Raw genomic sequence first — 16,385 nt, forward strand, 5'->3', positions numbered from 1 at the left:
AGTGTGAATTGTGAGGAAGATGCAATAAGGCTGCAGGGTGACTTGGACAGGTTGTGTGAGTGGGCGGATACATGGCAGATGCAGTTTAATGTAGATAAGTGTGAGGTTATCCACTTTGGAAGTAAGAATAGAAAGGCAGATTATTATCTGAATGGTGTCAAGTTAGGAAGAGGGGATGTTCAACGAGATCTGGGTGTCCTAGTGCATCAGTCACTGAAAGGAAGCATGCAGGTACAGCAGGCAGTGAAGAAAGCCAATGGAATGTTGGCCTTTATAACAAGAGGAGTTGAGTATAGGAGCAAAGAGGTCCTTCTAGGCAGAGACGAAGCCGGCCGCCCTCAAGGCAGAGATGAAGCCGGCCGCCCTCAAGGCAGAGATGAAGCCGGCCGCCCTCAAGGCAGGAGCCCAGACGGCCAGAGTGCCGAAGGCCTCCTCCAGCCGCCGCCTGTAACTGGAAACCGCGGAGCCCGGCCCCCTTGCTCGCCTCACGACCACCGCACGGAGAGAAGGGAGTCGACGACGACGACGACGGACGCGAGGAACAAGGGCCGGGGGGGGGGGGGGGGGGGGCGGTGGGCCGCGTTGACGGGGGAGACGGTTGGAAGCCCGGCCGGATCGGACGCCACTCGTGAAGCCGGAGCGCGCCAACTCGACTTTGAAAATGGCGCCAAAACCCCGCCACAGCGGACTATTTCTATTCACGTTGTACTTAATCGGGAGATTGTGCTTGGATATTGTAATACTTTACTGAACTGTATAGAAAAAAAAAATTTCACTGTATGTACGGCAATATTGGAATCTGTAATTTGCACTTTGTTGAATCGTTCGGAAGAAAGCACAACATCGGGTCGGAGCTGCCAAAGGGAGAGGGCTCAACGATGAAGTCCGATGGCAGACCAGCCTGGGGAAGCTCACTTTAGAATTACTGGTCTCCTATTAATGCTACCTCTATATTGCATCTAGTATTATGGGGTAAGCATGAAGAAGGAATAAGATTGGACGTTATTGCCTTCCATCACAGTTATTAAGCTTTTGGGAAGATTGCCCATTTCCTGCATAAAAACACAGTTTTAATATTAGAACCTCTTGCAGTAATTTACAAGCCTGATTCAACTTGTATGTAGGTTAATTGACTGGGTATATGTGAAAAATTGTCCCTAGTGTGTGTAGGATAGTGTTAGTGTGCGGGGATCACTGGGCGGTGCGGACTTGGTGGGCCGAAAAGGCCTGTTTCCGCGCTGTATCTGAAATATGAAAAAAAAAAAAAAAAAAATGAAACTAAATTTTAATCAACAATAAGTAAAAACCGTATCACCTAATATTCCATTTGTCAAAATGTTATTTTTGATATAAATCTTGTCTGCGTTCTATTCAAGTAAATCTGTGTTAAATGCTTCCACCACTGCCCAAGGAAGACTGCTGTGGCCCTTAGCAGAATTTTTAACGGTGTTTCCACTTCTGCTAAGAGAGTGGTTGCCTCACAATGCTGGAGGGATCTTCACCTTCAATGCAGACAGCTCCTCTATCTTGAACTTTGGCACATGCCAATGTGATCTTATCATTGGGGAAAGAGGAATTGGGTTGTTGTAATGTCAACATCATCTAGTTCCATACAAATCCAGCACAGTGGCACAGCAGTAAAGTTGCTGCCTTACAGGCACAGGGACCCGTGTTCAATCCTGCCTACGGGTGCAGTCCTTACGGAGTTTGTACGTTCTCCCCGTGACCTGCGTGGGTTTTCTCCAGGATCTCCGGTTTCGTATAGGTTTGTAGGCTAATAGGCTTGGTATAATTGTAAATTGTCCCTAGTGGGTGTAGAATAGTGTTAGTGTGCAGGGATCACTGGTCGGCGATGACTCAGTGGGCCGAGGGACTGTTTCTAATCTTAAACTAAACTAAAACCCAGGCAGACTTGAAGCTAACAAGTGGATTTATCAAGGTATTTGAAAGGCAAAGTTATATTAATGTATAAACTTGTACGTCTTGGAGTGTGGGAAGAAACCGGAGCACTCGGGGAAACCCCCATGCAGTCATGGGGAGAACGTGTAAACTCTGTACAGACAGCACCCTAGTCGATCGAACTTGGGTCTCTGGCACTGTAAGGCAGCAACTCTACCGCTGTGCCACTGTGCGCTCCAAGCCATGTCATTTAATATCATGCATGTCATTTAAAACCATTGCATCTACAATCTGATCCCATTACTGTACCTATGCAAAGATTACTTCTCCATTTAAAACTATTTTTAATCAAGTTTACAAAATATTTATAATCAGAAGTAGATTTTTGTGCTTTGTTTTAATTTTGTACATTTACAGACCAGCTTTTATCAGTATTATTTTTATACTGGTGGTACCAACATTTTTATGCCGGATATGTGTCAAACAAATGGCTGTGGAGACAATCCAGAACTGGCAATCTGGAGCACGGTCAAGATTATTTTTCACGAGCAGCATTTTGTGACGGCTCTGCCTCAAAGCCCGAAGAGGACGGGGTTCAGCCTGATGATAGAGAGCTGTATTTCAGTAAGAAATTCCTGATGCCACCTTTGCTGAATAAATCAAAGTCATGAATCCTACTGGTGGTCTTTCAGTGTGGCTTCTTTCCTTTGTTCGATGTTGATTGTTCATTGAACTGCTGAAATTCTTGATGCAGGAAGACGTACACAGGCGCTGGATCTGAAGAAGGGTCTCGTTCTGAAACGTCGCCCATTCCTTCTCTCCAGAGATGCTGCCTGTCCCGCTGAGTTACTCCTGCTTTTTGTGTCTATCTTCGGTTTAAACAAACCTGCAGTTCCTTCTTGCACTCTCGATGACGGAACTTGTTTCACTTCCAATAATCGGAAATTGCGCAATTAGTTTTTTATATACGCCCTGCAGGTGCAGCGGCGTTTAGTTTCGAGGTGCACGGAGAGAAGATGGAACCTGCAAACAAGCGGCAGAAAACGTTGAGGACCGATTTGGTGAAAGGGATCAGTGAGGGCGTCATTGGTGATCTAATGGATGCAATGAAGGAGGCAGAAGTCATAAACACCTCTGAATGTGAAGTGATTCGTCAAGCAAATCAAACAACCAAAAACAAGGCTAGATGCCTTATTGATACTGTGTGGGGAAAGGGACCTCGCGCCATTGAAAAACTAATTCAGAGTCTGAATATCGCAGATCCAGAGCTGTGCTGCAATCTGGGCATTTCCTCGAAGGAGAACAAACTTGTCCCAACCACTCCACCAGCACCAGTGATGAAACCGGCCGCCCTCAAGGCAAAGAAGCCGGCCGCCCCCAAGGTAAAGAAGCCGGCCGCCCCCAAGGTAAAGAAGCCGGCCGCCCTCAAGGTAAAGAAGCCGGCCGCCCCCAAGGTAAAGAAGAAACCGGCTGCTCTCAAGGTAAAGAAGCCGGCCGCCCTCAAGGCAAACAAGCCGGCCGCCCTCAAGGCAGAGAAGCCGGCCGCCCTCAAGGCAGGAGCCCAGACGGCCAGAGTGCCGAAGGCCTCCTCCAGCCCCCTCGCGTAACTGGAAGCCGCGGAGCCCGGCCCCCTTGCTCGCCTCACGACCACCGCACGGAGAGAAGGGAGTCGACGACAACGACGACGGACGCGAGGAGCAAGGGCCGGGAGTGGTGGGCCGCGTTGACGGGGGCGACGGTTGGAAGCCCGGCCGGATCGGACGCCGCTCGTGAAGCCGGAGCGCGCCAACTCGACTTTGAAAATGGCGCCAAAACTCCGCCACGTCGGACTATTTCTATACACGTTGTACTTAATCGGGAGATTGTGCTTGGATATTGTAATACTTTACTGAACTGTATAGAAAAAAAAAAATAATTTCACTGTATGTACGGCAATATTGGAATCTGTAATTTGCACTTTGTTGAATCGTTCGGATGAATGCACAACATCGGGTCGGAGCTGCCAAAGGGAGAGGGCTCAACGATGAAGTCCGATGGCAGACTAGCCTGGGGAAGCTCACTTTAGAATTACTGGTCTCCTATTAATGCTACCTCTATATTGCATCTAGTATTATGGAGTAAGCATGAAGAAGGAATAAGATTGGACCTTATTGCCTTCCATCACAGTTATTAAGTGTGAGAGAGGGGTAAAAAGGGATAATTGATTTAGACTAAGGACCCTGAGAAATAGCTGACCCGACCGTGCTCCGCAAGAACAAATGGTGACTTTCCAAGGATAAGTGTTAGAAGATAACCACAGAAATAGGGGAAAGGGCATGAACTACTCTGTACTGCGCTTGCCTAATAAGATAAATGAATATTACAAAAACGCCCAGCATGACAAGATGTCTCATTTAAATGCACATGCGATGTATGACGTGGGAGGCAACAGGGGCGGTGCCGGTAGATTGTGCACCTCAGTGCTCCGATTGGAAGGAGCCCAAAGGGGAGGAATTAAAGGTGTAACAATTGTAAATTGATGTGAATAAAAAGAAGGGATTTTCCCGACCTCGGTGTGTCTCGATAGGGGAGGCACCCAACTCTGCAGACTTGCAAATAAAATATACTTGTTTCTCTAGATTTGTCTCGAGCATCGTGATTGTGAGCACTCACATTTTCATCTCACATTAAGCTTTTGGGAAGATTGTCCATTTCCTGCATAAAAACACAGTTTTAATATTAGAACCTCTTGCAGTAATTTACAAGCCTGATTAAACTCATTTTTAATCAACAATAAGTAAAAATCGTATCATCTAATATTCCATGCGTCGAAATGTTATTTTTGATATAAATCTTGTCTGCGTTCTATTCAAGTAAATCTGTGTTAAATGCTTCCACCACTGCCCAAGGAAGGCTGCTGTGGCACTTAGCAGAATTTTTAACGGTGTTTCCACTTCTGCTAAGAGAGTGGTTGCCTCACAATGCTGGAGGGATCTTCACCTTCAATGCAGACAACTCCTCTATCTTGAACTTTGGCACATGCCCATGTGATCTTATCATTGGGGAAAGAGGAATTGGGTTGTTGTAATGTCAGCATCATCTAGTTCCATACAAAACCAGCACAGTGGCACAGCAGTAAAGTTGCTGCCTTACAGGACCAGGGACCTGTGTTCAATCCTGCCTACGGGTGCAGTCCTTACGGAGTTTGTACATTCTCCCCGTGACCTGTGTGCGTTTTCTCCAGGATCTCCGGTTTCGTATAGGTTTGTCGGCTAATAGGCTTGGTATAATTGTAAATTGTCCCTAGTGGGTGTAGGATATTGTTAGCGTGCGGGGACCACTGGCCGGCGCTGACTCAGTGGGCCGAGGGTCTGTTTCTAATCTTAAACCAAACTAAAACCCAGGCAGACTTGAAGCTAACAAGTGGTTTTATCAAGGTATTTGAAAGGCAAAGTTATGACAGCACCATCCTTGGACTTGCATGAATACAAAAGTGCTGTCAGACCATCTTGCAATCTGAGCAGGGAGTTAGTTGAAAGAGGTAAATGTAACTGCCTCTAGATTTTCTGCGGGTTTCCTCTTTTGTTTAAGAGAATCATGCCCTTCGGCCCACCGGGTCTGCGCCGACCAGCAATCCCCACACACTGACATTATCCTGCACATGAAGGGCAATTTACAGAAGCTAATTAATGTATAAACTTGTACGTCTTGGAGCGTGGGAAGAAACCGGAGCACTCGGGGAAAACCCCATGCAGTCATGGGGAGAACGTGTAAACTCTGTACAGACAGCACCCTAGTCAGGATCGAACTTGGTCTCTGGCATTGTAAGGCAGCAACTCTACTGCTGTGCCACTGTGCGCTCCAAGCCATGTCATTTAATATCATGCATGTCATTTAAAACGAATGCATCTACAATCTGATCCCATTACTGTACCAATGCAAAGATTACTTCTGCATTTAAAACTATTTTTATCAAGTTTACAAAATATTTATAATCAGAAATAGATTTTTGTGCTTTGTTTTAATTTTGTACATTTACGGCCCAGCTATTAACAGTATTATTTTAATGCTGGTGGTACCAACATTTTTATGCTGGATATGTGTCAAACAAATGGCTGTGGAGACAATCCAGACCTGGCAATCTAGAGCAAGATCATGATTGGCAGGGGTTATTTTTCACACCAGCAGCATTTTGTGACGGCTCTGCCCCAAAGCCCGAAGACGGGGTTCAGCCTGATGATAGAGAGCTGTATTTCAGTAAGAATTTCCTGATGCCACCCTTGCTGAATAAATCAAAGTCATGAATCCAACTGGTGGGTCTTTCAGTGTGGTTTCTTTCCTTCCTTCGATGTTGATTATTCATTGAACTGCTGAGATTCTTGATGCAGGAAGACATACACAAAAAGCTGGAGTAACTCAGCGGGACAAGCAGCATCTCTGGAGAGAAGGAATGGGTGACGTTTTGGGTCGAGACCCTTCTTTAGGCGCTGGATCTGAAGAAGGGTCTCGTTCTGAAACGTCGCCCATTCCTTCTCTCCAGAGATGCTGCCAGTCCTGCTGAGTTACTCCAGCTTTCTGTGTCTATCTTCGGTTTAAACCAGCATCTGCAGTTCCTTGCACTCTCTTGATGCCGGAACTTGTTTTCCTTCCAATAATCGGACATTGTGCACTTAGTTTTTTACATATACGCTCTGCAGGTGCAGCGGCGTTTGTTTTGAGGGGCACTGAGAGTAGATGTGTGATGTATATGTAATATAAATGCCAGATCCCCCGACTGCCCGGTAAATGGAGCGCCCAACAGCCGCCCACGGTCCCGACAACGTGACCGGCTAATCAGACAGAAGGCCGGGGGACTGGAACCGTGACGTCCCCGACGTTGAGTTCCAGATCAACACTTCTCCGCTGCCTGAACAAGTGGACGACGACGTTGATGTATTCTACATTGACGCTGTGATTGAGTCGACGCGTGAATGGGGACAGATGTGCTGCATCAACAATGTGAACATTTGAGTTCAAACTTGACTCTGGAGCTCAAGTGGACATCCTGCCAGAGCACTTGTTCAGAAAGACTGGTCTTGCCTTACTGAACACTAATGTAACACTGAGATCATACTCTGGACATACAATGAAGCCTGTGGGACAGGCAAAGGGGAATGTCAAAGTAGGCAAGAAAGAATATAGGGGTGTCTTTCAAATAGTGAGGGGGAATGTGAAACCCATATTTGGGAAGCTAACGTGTGAAAAGTTCTTATACGAAAGGAGGCGGTTGATGGCGTGAGTGCAAGCCCACTATACACTGCCAAGATCATTGAGGGAAAACCGTGAGCTTTTCCAAGGGCTGGGGAGGCTAAAAAGACATGAGTACAACATAGTGCTCCAAGAGAACGTGCAACCTAAGCAAAACCCACCCCGCACTATCCCCTATAAGATCAGAGATAAGGTCAAAGACGAATTAGAGCGCATGGAAGACTTGGGAGTCATAACGCCCGTGCACGAACTGACAGATTGGGTGAATTCAATGTGGTTAGAAAGCCTAATGGCGAAGTCCGCATTTGCCTTGACCCACGTGACCTCAATGCGGCCATTTGTAGGGAACATTTCCCGATGCTGACGTTCGAGAACATTGCAGCTCGCATGCCGAAGGCAGAATGGTTCTCGAAATTTGACGTGACAAGTGGGTAATGGCAGTTTCCACTGAGCGATGATAGCTCGCGTCTGACCACATTTAATATTCCTTTTGGGAGATACCGATACCTCGTCCTTCCATTTGGCATCTCATCCGCAAGTGAGATTTGGCAGCGGGCGATGCAGGGAGAGTTCGACGATTTAGAAGGGGTGGAGATAGTCGTTGACGTCATTCTCGTTTGGGGTGTGAATGCAGCAAAACATGACGCAAGGGTGAAAGCCCTACTCGAACGGGTGAAAGAATCCGGCCTAAAGCTCAATCCCAGAAAGTTGGTAATACGCTCAAACGAGATTGAATATGTGGGACACGCCATCTCGCAAGCAGGTGTGTCACCAAGCCCATCTCGTGTCAGCAGCATGCTACAAATGCCATACCCGACGAACAAGGCGGAAGTGCAAACTTTCTTGCGGATGGTCACCTACATGGCCAAGTTTATTCTGAACCTCTCGGAGATCACCGCCCCACTTAGACAGCTAACAGAAAAGGGAGTAGCGTGGCATTTTGAGCAGAAGCACCGACAGGCAGTAGACAAGCTGAAGTGTCTTCTCACATCGCCACCCGTACTCAAACTGTACGATGTGAACGCGCCCGTTTCAATTGCCACAGACGCTTCCAACAGCGGGTTTGGAGCGGTCCTGATGCAAGACGAGAGACCGGTTGCATATGCATCACGACGCGTGAACGAGGCCGAGCGCAATTATGCGACTATAGAGAAGGCGCTGTGCTCCATATTGTACGCGTGCAGAAAGTTTCATGACTTCATCGTCGGTCAGCGCACAGTAATCCTTACTGACCACAAGCCATTAGTGGGCTTGCTCGCCAAGCCGCTACACAAATTAAGCCCCAGACTCCAGCGAATGCGAATGCACCTGCTACGGTACGACATGGAAATGCGGTGGAAGCTGGGACGTGAAATGTTTGTCCCCTATGCCCTGAGCCGGCTGCCCAGTGCAGACACACCTGCGGAAGAGCACATCGCACTGCCGAACATGATACAGGCTGTAGAAGCCATCCTACACATGTCAGACGAGCGCCTTGCACAGTTCAGAGCTGAAACAAAAAAAGATCGAATCCCGACACTGTTGTGCGAGTATATAAGAAAGGGTTGGCCTAGTGACAGGCGTGATTTGCCCTCGGACTTGACTCTGTTTCATACATACCATGACAAGCTGGTTGAAGTCGATGGATTAGTCTTGAGGGAAAACCGAATCGTAGTTCCCCAAAGCATGCGAAGGCTGATGCTGAACGCGTTACATGAATCTCATCTGGGAGTAGTGAAACTTAAACAACGAGCCCGCAATTTATTTGCGTGGCCAGGAATGAATGCACAGATTGAGGACACAGTGAGAACATGCTCGATATGCCAGGCAACTAGGAAAGCACAAGCAAGCGAGCCGCTACAACCACACCTCATCCCCAGCAGACCTTGGTCTAAGGTTGGCGCAGACATCTTCCATCTGGATGGAGTTGACCATTTGCTTGTAGTGCACTATTACTCCAAGTACCCAGAAATAGCGCAGTTGACAGACATGACGTCACATTCGGTGATACGTGAGATAACGGGCATGTTTGCCCGGAATGGCATTCCTGACTTGGTGATAACAGACAACGCGAGACAATTTGACTGTGCTGAGTTTCGAAGATTCCAGGAGGACTGGGAATTTGCCCATGTCACCTCAAGTCCCATATATCCACCGAGCAACGGGCAGGTAGAGCGCTGTGTACAAACTATAAAAAGTATCATGAGAAAAGCAAAAGGCAGCAGCCGTGACCCGATGTACGCCATCGTCGAATACCGCAACACCCCGCTTGACGGGACAGGCGGCTATGCCCCCTCACAGTTACTGAACAGTAGACTGTTAACAAGCAAATTGCCATCGCCTCTATCGCTCTTACTGCCACATCATGTCCCTCCCATGGGACCACAACTGGTCGCCCGGCAAGAAAAACAGGCAGCATACTTCAATGAGAAGGCAAGTGTCGAGCCGCTGCCGTGCCTGGAACAACAACAACAGGTGTGGTTTCGTGCCAAACCAACCGAGTGGCAACGTGGCCGCATTGCAAGAGAAAACCTTTCCCCTCGGAGCTACGTCATCTCTACACCGAGCGGTACTGAGTTCCGCAGAAACAGGAAGGACATACGGCCTGCGCACGAAGCAGCTGAGCAATGCCCTGGCAACACGCAGCAGACGAGCGCGAGCACTCTCCCACAAGGAGGACTCCCTCTCCCAGAAGGAGCTAGTCTCCCAGACGAGGAGGAGAGTCAACCAGACGGAGGAGCCCCTCTCCTCGAAGGAGCTAGTCTCCCAGATTCAAGAGGACTATCACAGGCCGCATCACAAGGTCCTGTGGTGGGGGAATCGGCTCAAAGCGTGCCAAGCCACACTCGTATACAACATAAATACGACGCAGAACGGGTTGGAAATACGACTTGCACGAGAAGTGGCCGATTGTTAAAACCCCTGGCACGGCTTGTTATGTAAAATTGTTGGGCAATTATTTGATAGTTTTGTAGTCTGAAGAGCATTGTGTTATTTGTGGTGTTTCATCCACATTAAATTGATTAAAGCTTCAAGTTATTAGTTTTGACCCCAACGTTGAAGGGGGAGATGTGATGTAATTAAAGTAAAGGGCGAGATGTGATGTATATGTAATATAAATGCCAGTGCCCCCTTGAGGCCAAAAGCAGAAGCTGGCAAATGTGCTTTTGCCTCGTGATTGAGGTCAGGTGACCTTCTAGAAGTTTACAGGATGTCAGATGTATTGTGCTAGTCACGACGCGGACATGACATGGTGTAGTCATTACAGATGGAACCTGCAGATGAGCAGCTGAAAAAGTTGAGGACCGATTTGGTGAAAGGGCTCAGCGACGCCGTCATTAGTGGTCTAGTGGATGCAATGCTGGAGGAAGAAGTGATAAACACATCTGAAGGTGAAGAGATTCGTCAAGTAAATCAAACAAGAACAAACAAGGCTAGATGCCTTATTGATACTGTGTGGGGAAAGGGACCTCGCGCCATTGAAAAACTAATTCAGAGTCTGAATAATGCAGATCCACAGCTGTGCTACAATCTGGGCATTTCCTCGAAGGAGAACAAACTTGTCCCACCTACTCCGCGTCCAGAGCCACCGACTCCACCAGCACCAGTGATCCCCAGTCCTGGTGACTGGACGACTCCGTCTCCACAGCAAGGGCGGACCAATTGGCTTTTTACGCAGAGGGTGGGCTCGGCAGCAGTGGGAACGCGGCGGGCCTTACAGCCGAGTTACACAGAAAAAAGAATCATCCCTCTCCCCAGCAGACTATTGTTACCCCCTGCCCCGCTGTCCAGTTACTTCGGCGGGTTATTCGGGCAGGTGTCCCCAATCGGCCGCATTGCAGGAGCCCATCCGCACGGGGAGGAAAATCACCCCGAAGGGCTGCAGGGTAGAACGAGTAGGGCCGCGGGGCAGGGGGAAGGCGCGGGGCAGGGGTCGCGGGAAGGCCGCGGGGCAGGGGGAGGCCGCGGGGCAGGGGAAAGGCGCGGGGTAGGGGGAGGCCGCGGGGGAGGGGGAGGCCGCGGGGCAGGGGAAAGGCGCGGGGCAGGGGAAAGGCGCGGGGGAGGGGGAGGCCGCGGGGGAGGGGGAGGCCGCGGGGCAGGGGAAAGGCGCGGGGTAAGGGGAGGCCGCGGGGCAGGGGAAAGGCGCGGGGTAGGGGGAGGCCGCGGGGTCGCGGGGCAGGGGGAAGCCGCGGGGCCGCGCCGCACAAGCACACAGTCGGCCAGGAGGCAAGGGGACCCCTGGCATCGGCAAGCTAGAAGCCGGGCCGGCCAGAGTGCAGAGCCCCCCCGGCCGCTGCCTGTAACTGGAAGCCGTAGAGCCCGGCTCCCTGCTCGCCCCCTGACCACTGAAGGAGAGAGTCGACGACGACGGATGCGAGAAGCAAGGCCCTTACCAAGGGCCCGGAGTGGGGGCCGGAGTCAGGCCTTCCATCCGTACTTTCGAGGCAGGCTGCGTTAACGGGGGCATCGGTTGGAAGCCCGGGGCTCGCCTGGATCGGGCGCCGCTCCTGAAGCCGCAACGCGCGAGCGGACGAACTCGTCTTTGAAAATGGCGCCAAAACCGTGGGCCTCTTAAACCCTGCCACAGTGAACTATTTCTATATACGTTCTACTTAATCGGGTATAGTAATACTTTACTGAATGCAAAAAAAAGTAATTTCACTGTAAGTATGGCAATAAGATACCTTTAATTTGCTTTGTGTGGAATTGTTTGGAAGAAAGCACAACATCGGGTAGGAGCTGCCAAAGGGATGGGGCTCAACGATAAAGTCCGATGACAGACTAGCCTGGGGAATGATTGAAGTCTCCTCTTAATGCTACCTCTATATTGCATCTTGTATTATGGGGTAAGAATAAAGAAGGAAGAGGATTGGACTTTATTGCCATCCATCAGTGAGGAATCCGCTGTGGTGGATGTTTATGTTAACTTTTATGTAGTCGTGTGTCTTGTTGCTTTTTTTAAGTATGGCTGTATGGTAATCGCGTTTTGCTTTACCGTAATTTGTACACTTGACAATAAACAAAGCTCTGAAACATCTTCAGGAAAAGGTCTGTAGTCTCACTCAAGCTTTTTTTTAAAGCACCGGGTAATACCATCAACACTTAGAATCTTTCAGACTACCATATCACTTATGTAGCATCTTGTCGACCAAAAGGATTAATTGCTGGTTTCTTTGAACTGGACTAAGCACCATCTTAGATTGGTACATCAATAGCTCAGTAACTCTGCAGCTCTATATAATTATGAAGTATTTCAGATATTGAGAGGGTCCCTACCTTAAATACAAAGTTATTGATCCGTGGCTGTAGTAACTAGTTTTGTGTCACTAAGCAAGCAATTGTTACTATTTCAGTAAAGCAAGTTGAAATTAACAGCTGGAGACACAGGGAACTGCAGATAATAATAATAATAATCCATTTATTTTATATAGCGCCTTATCACATGCTCAAAGCGTTTTACAAAAACAATTAACATAGAAACAAACAGACAAACTATCCTGACGGAAAAGCGGCGAATATTCAACGCCAGCGTCCTCTCACGTCAGGGTCCGGCAGTAGACATTAAAAAGCACAAGACACACAGATATAATTTTTTACACAAAACAGCCATCACAGTGATTGCTCTAGGCATACCCTCACTGTGATGGAAGGCAAAGTCTTATCTCCTCCTCATTCTTCTCCCGTGGTGCCACGAGGTGATCGAGGCTCCCAACTTTTTGAAGCCCCCACCGGGCGATGGTAAGTCCCAGGGCCGAGCCGAGCAGGCCGATGAAAGTCCTGAGCCCCCACCGGGCGATGGAAAGTGCTGCGGCCGAGCCACGCAGGGCGATGAAAGTCCTGAGCCCCCACCGGGCGATGGAAAGTGCTGCGGCCGAGCCACGCAGGGCGATGAAGGGCCTGCGGGCGGGTTGATCGTACCTCGCGCTTCGGGGCGGTCGAAGCTGCTACTGCTGGAGCTCCCAAAAACCGGTCGCCAGCCAGGGACCTGCGAACTCCCGATGTTGCGGTCTGCAGGGCCCACGGCCGAAGCCTCCGAGATGGTAAGTCCAGGCCCTGCGACCGGAGACTTTGAGGTCGATCCCAGCTGGAGGCCGCCGACTCCACGATGTTAGGCCGTAGCGCGAACGGAGATACGACACGGTAAAGGTCGCATCTCCGTTGAGGAGGAGATTTGAAAAAAAGGTTTCCCCCAACCCCCCCACCACCCCCCTACATACACAGAATTAAAAATAAAACAAAACGTACATTTAACAACGACAATGACAAAAAAACGGAGAGACTGCCGGTGAGCCGCAGCTGCAGAACACAGCCACGCCCCCTATCCAGATGCTGGTTTACAAAATGCTGGAGTAACTCAATAGTCAGGCTGAGAATCTATGCTATTAGCTGATATAGTCAATTAGAGATATTGTATTTTGTTGTAGTTGAGATGGTTTCTTTTGTTGTTTTAGCTAATATAAAATGAAGGCTTATTTTCAGTGGAAAGCAGTAAGATGGATGCTTGTGGCAGAAACGTTATCATTGGGATGGAATGTGTTTGTCCTTTTATGAATGATAGGGAGTAGACAGGAGTATTACTCCCTTCGTCCGATAGTGTATTGAAACAGTAGAGCAAGGTCGTGCAACTGCGAGATTGCTCGTGTATAGAGATAAGTTTCTTTCTCAATAACAACTCCGTATATGGGTGCGTGTGAAAGTAGGAATAGTTTTGAATCCACTCTAGGTAAATTGATGCGTTTCCCCGAAAGCATGTGACTTATATTAATGGTTTGGTTTCTGAGCATGTGACCTGTATTAATGATTTTGTTTTCTCTGTAACCACGGGAATTGTATTAGATTTGTAATTGGTCCTTAATTTTTATCTGTTACGCCCCTTTTTCCTTTCTGTATAAAAAAGTAAACAATCGTGGAAAAGTTGTTCTTCCCCTCCCCTGAGTTGAGATCTTTTCAGACACTAGTATTGTGTCTGGAGATCCTCACGGGAAGAACCCCATGGTGGAATAAATCTGATGTGCTAATCCAGTATTACGTGTGATTATTCAGACTGAAGGTAAAGAACTTGATTTAACAAGGCAACATCTCTGGAGAATGTGCAGGAAGGAACTGCAGATACTGGTTTGAACTGAAAATAGACACAAAAAGCTGGAGTAGCTCAGTGTGTCAGGCAGTATCTCTGGAGAACATGGATAGGTGATATTTCAGGTCGGACCCCTTCTTCAGACTGAAGAGTCCCAACCCAAAAAGTTACCTATCCATATTTTTCACAGATACTGTGTGACTTGCCGAGTTACTCCAGCAGTCTTTAAAAACTACCAGCTGTTGGCAATGGACTCAACATTTAAAAATTGTGACGCAAGATTTTTCACCCAATTTGCTACAGGAAGGCAGCATATTAATCCACACATGGTTATAGTACTTAATGTCAGAATTTTATTTTTCTGCAGCTTTGTCATGACTACAGTTCAAAACATTAAAATCACCTACACTTTAGATCTTATGCAATCCAGTTATACTTGTGACTACAATAAAGTATTACTATTAAGTTATTAGCCTCACCACAGACATACATATTTGATAATCCACAGTTCTCAAGGCAGCAGCAGTTCAAGGCTGCAATAAACATGGACTACCATTCCAATGTATTAAATAGATGTTCCTGTACAAACTGCAAATACACAGTGACAAGGCAGTAGCAAATTGCAAGTAGGTAAACTTGCTTCTCCCCATGCTTTGCTTGGAATACATTAGAATATTACATGAGGAGATTGTGCAGACAGGTATTCCAGAAGCAAGCTAATGCTTCAGCATTTAAAACCACAGCCACCTTAACTTTGGCAGTGCAAAGCATTATTTTCAGAACAGCATCAGGGAGCCCTGAGCTACTGGTGACAAGGTTTCATCAACTCACATATTTGGAGTTAATTTGCCATTTCCAGGCTCACATCTTCCTCACTATATTAATTTGCCCAGCTGTAGACATCATACAGTAACTTGTGTGAAAATCAGAATGGCAGGTCCTGTCCTTTATAACTGAATTAGCCCACGAGTGGGAAAAATGGACCTTACACCATTTGCTGTAGCCTCCCCAACCCTCCCCAGGTGCTTTGGGCAAGCAATACTCAAGGAAGCACATACTCAGCTGGTAGACACGGGACATTAACACAGAACTATCGAAATGTCCACACTTCAAGATCCTGCACCATGAAATCTTCAGTTTTGGACAGAATGGAGTTGTTGAATGTTGTACAGGGATTGCTTCTTCCATGATTGAGATCTTCATCCAACCACAAACCAAAATGTCCACTGAACAGAAGAGAAACATTAAACGTATCACCAAAGCTTTCACCATACTTTAAAGATTCCCCAGTAGACACAAATTGCTGGAGTAACTTAGCAGGTTAGGCAGCATCTCGGGAGAGAAGGAATGTGTGACGCTTCGGGTCGGGACCCTTCTTCAGACTGATGTCAGGGGAGGGGTCTGGACAAAGATAGAATGTAGTCAGACAGTAAGACTAGTGGGAGAACTGGGAAAGGAGAGGGGATAGAGAGGGAAAGCAAGGGCTATCTGAAGTTAGAGAAGTAAATGTTCATACCGCTGGGGTATAAACTACCCAAGCTAAATATGATCACCAAATTGCATTGGGCCTCACTCTGACAATGGAGGAAGCCCAGGACAGAAAGGTCAGATTGGGAATGGGAGGGAGAGTTAAAGTGCTGAGTAGGTTAAGACAGACTGAGCGGAGGGTTTAAAGATTCCCAGGTCAGTTGGGTTCAAGAAATAATAAAAATCTTAATGAAAATATTGGCTCAGTTTGTTCCTTGATCCCCTGTGGGAGGGCAGGAGATGCCCAGTGTGACCTGCCGGGCACATCTTTGAATTAATTATTCTTTAATTAATTATTAGGCCTTTCAGCCGACAGAGTCCACCTTGACCAATAACCTGTTCACACTAGTTCCATGTTTTCCCACTTTCTCACCACTCTACACACCAGGGGTAGTTTACGTGATCCAATTAACCTACAGATCCATAGGTCTTTGGTATGTGGGAGAAAACTGGAGCACCTGGAGGAAACCCATGCGTTCACAGGGAAATCATGCAAACTTCAACCAGACAGCACCAGAGGTCAGGATCGAAGTGTCTGGCGCCGAGGCAGCAGCTATATAAGCGCTACATTTTGCAACTGCAACGTTGCTGTCTTTGTTCCTGCTCTCCAACTGCTCCCATTTCACTCATTAATCAGATCATCTTATTTACAGTTTATTCCCTTGGTGATCCCCAG

At 47.8% G+C, this 16,385-nt stretch overlaps 1 protein-coding gene across 13 annotated transcripts in view; it reads right to left on the bottom strand.

Moving 5' to 3' along the window:
* Positions 1-14,431: 14,431 nt before the first annotated feature.
* LOC144606839 (nuclear receptor coactivator 7) overlaps positions 14,432-16,385 on the bottom strand; it is a 61,771-nt gene continuing 59,817 nt past the window's right edge. For 9 of the 13 annotated variants that reach the window (XM_078423262.1, XM_078423259.1, XM_078423258.1 and 6 more), the window contains one exon: positions 14,434-15,408. In XM_078423262.1, coding sequence (XP_078279388.1) covers positions 15,273-15,408 — 136 coding nt within the window. In that variant the 3' untranslated portion in view covers positions 14,434-15,272. Of the gene's footprint in view, positions 15,409-16,385 lie in introns of all 13 variants that reach the window. The other 4 variants (XM_078423251.1, XM_078423250.1, XM_078423252.1 and 1 more) reach the window with 3 other exon arrangements.

Source organism: Rhinoraja longicauda, chromosome 27 (assembly GCF_053455715.1).
Source record: "Rhinoraja longicauda isolate Sanriku21f chromosome 27, sRhiLon1.1, whole genome shotgun sequence".
Classification (NCBI taxonomy): Eukaryota; Metazoa; Chordata; class Chondrichthyes; order Rajiformes; family Arhynchobatidae; genus Rhinoraja; species Rhinoraja longicauda.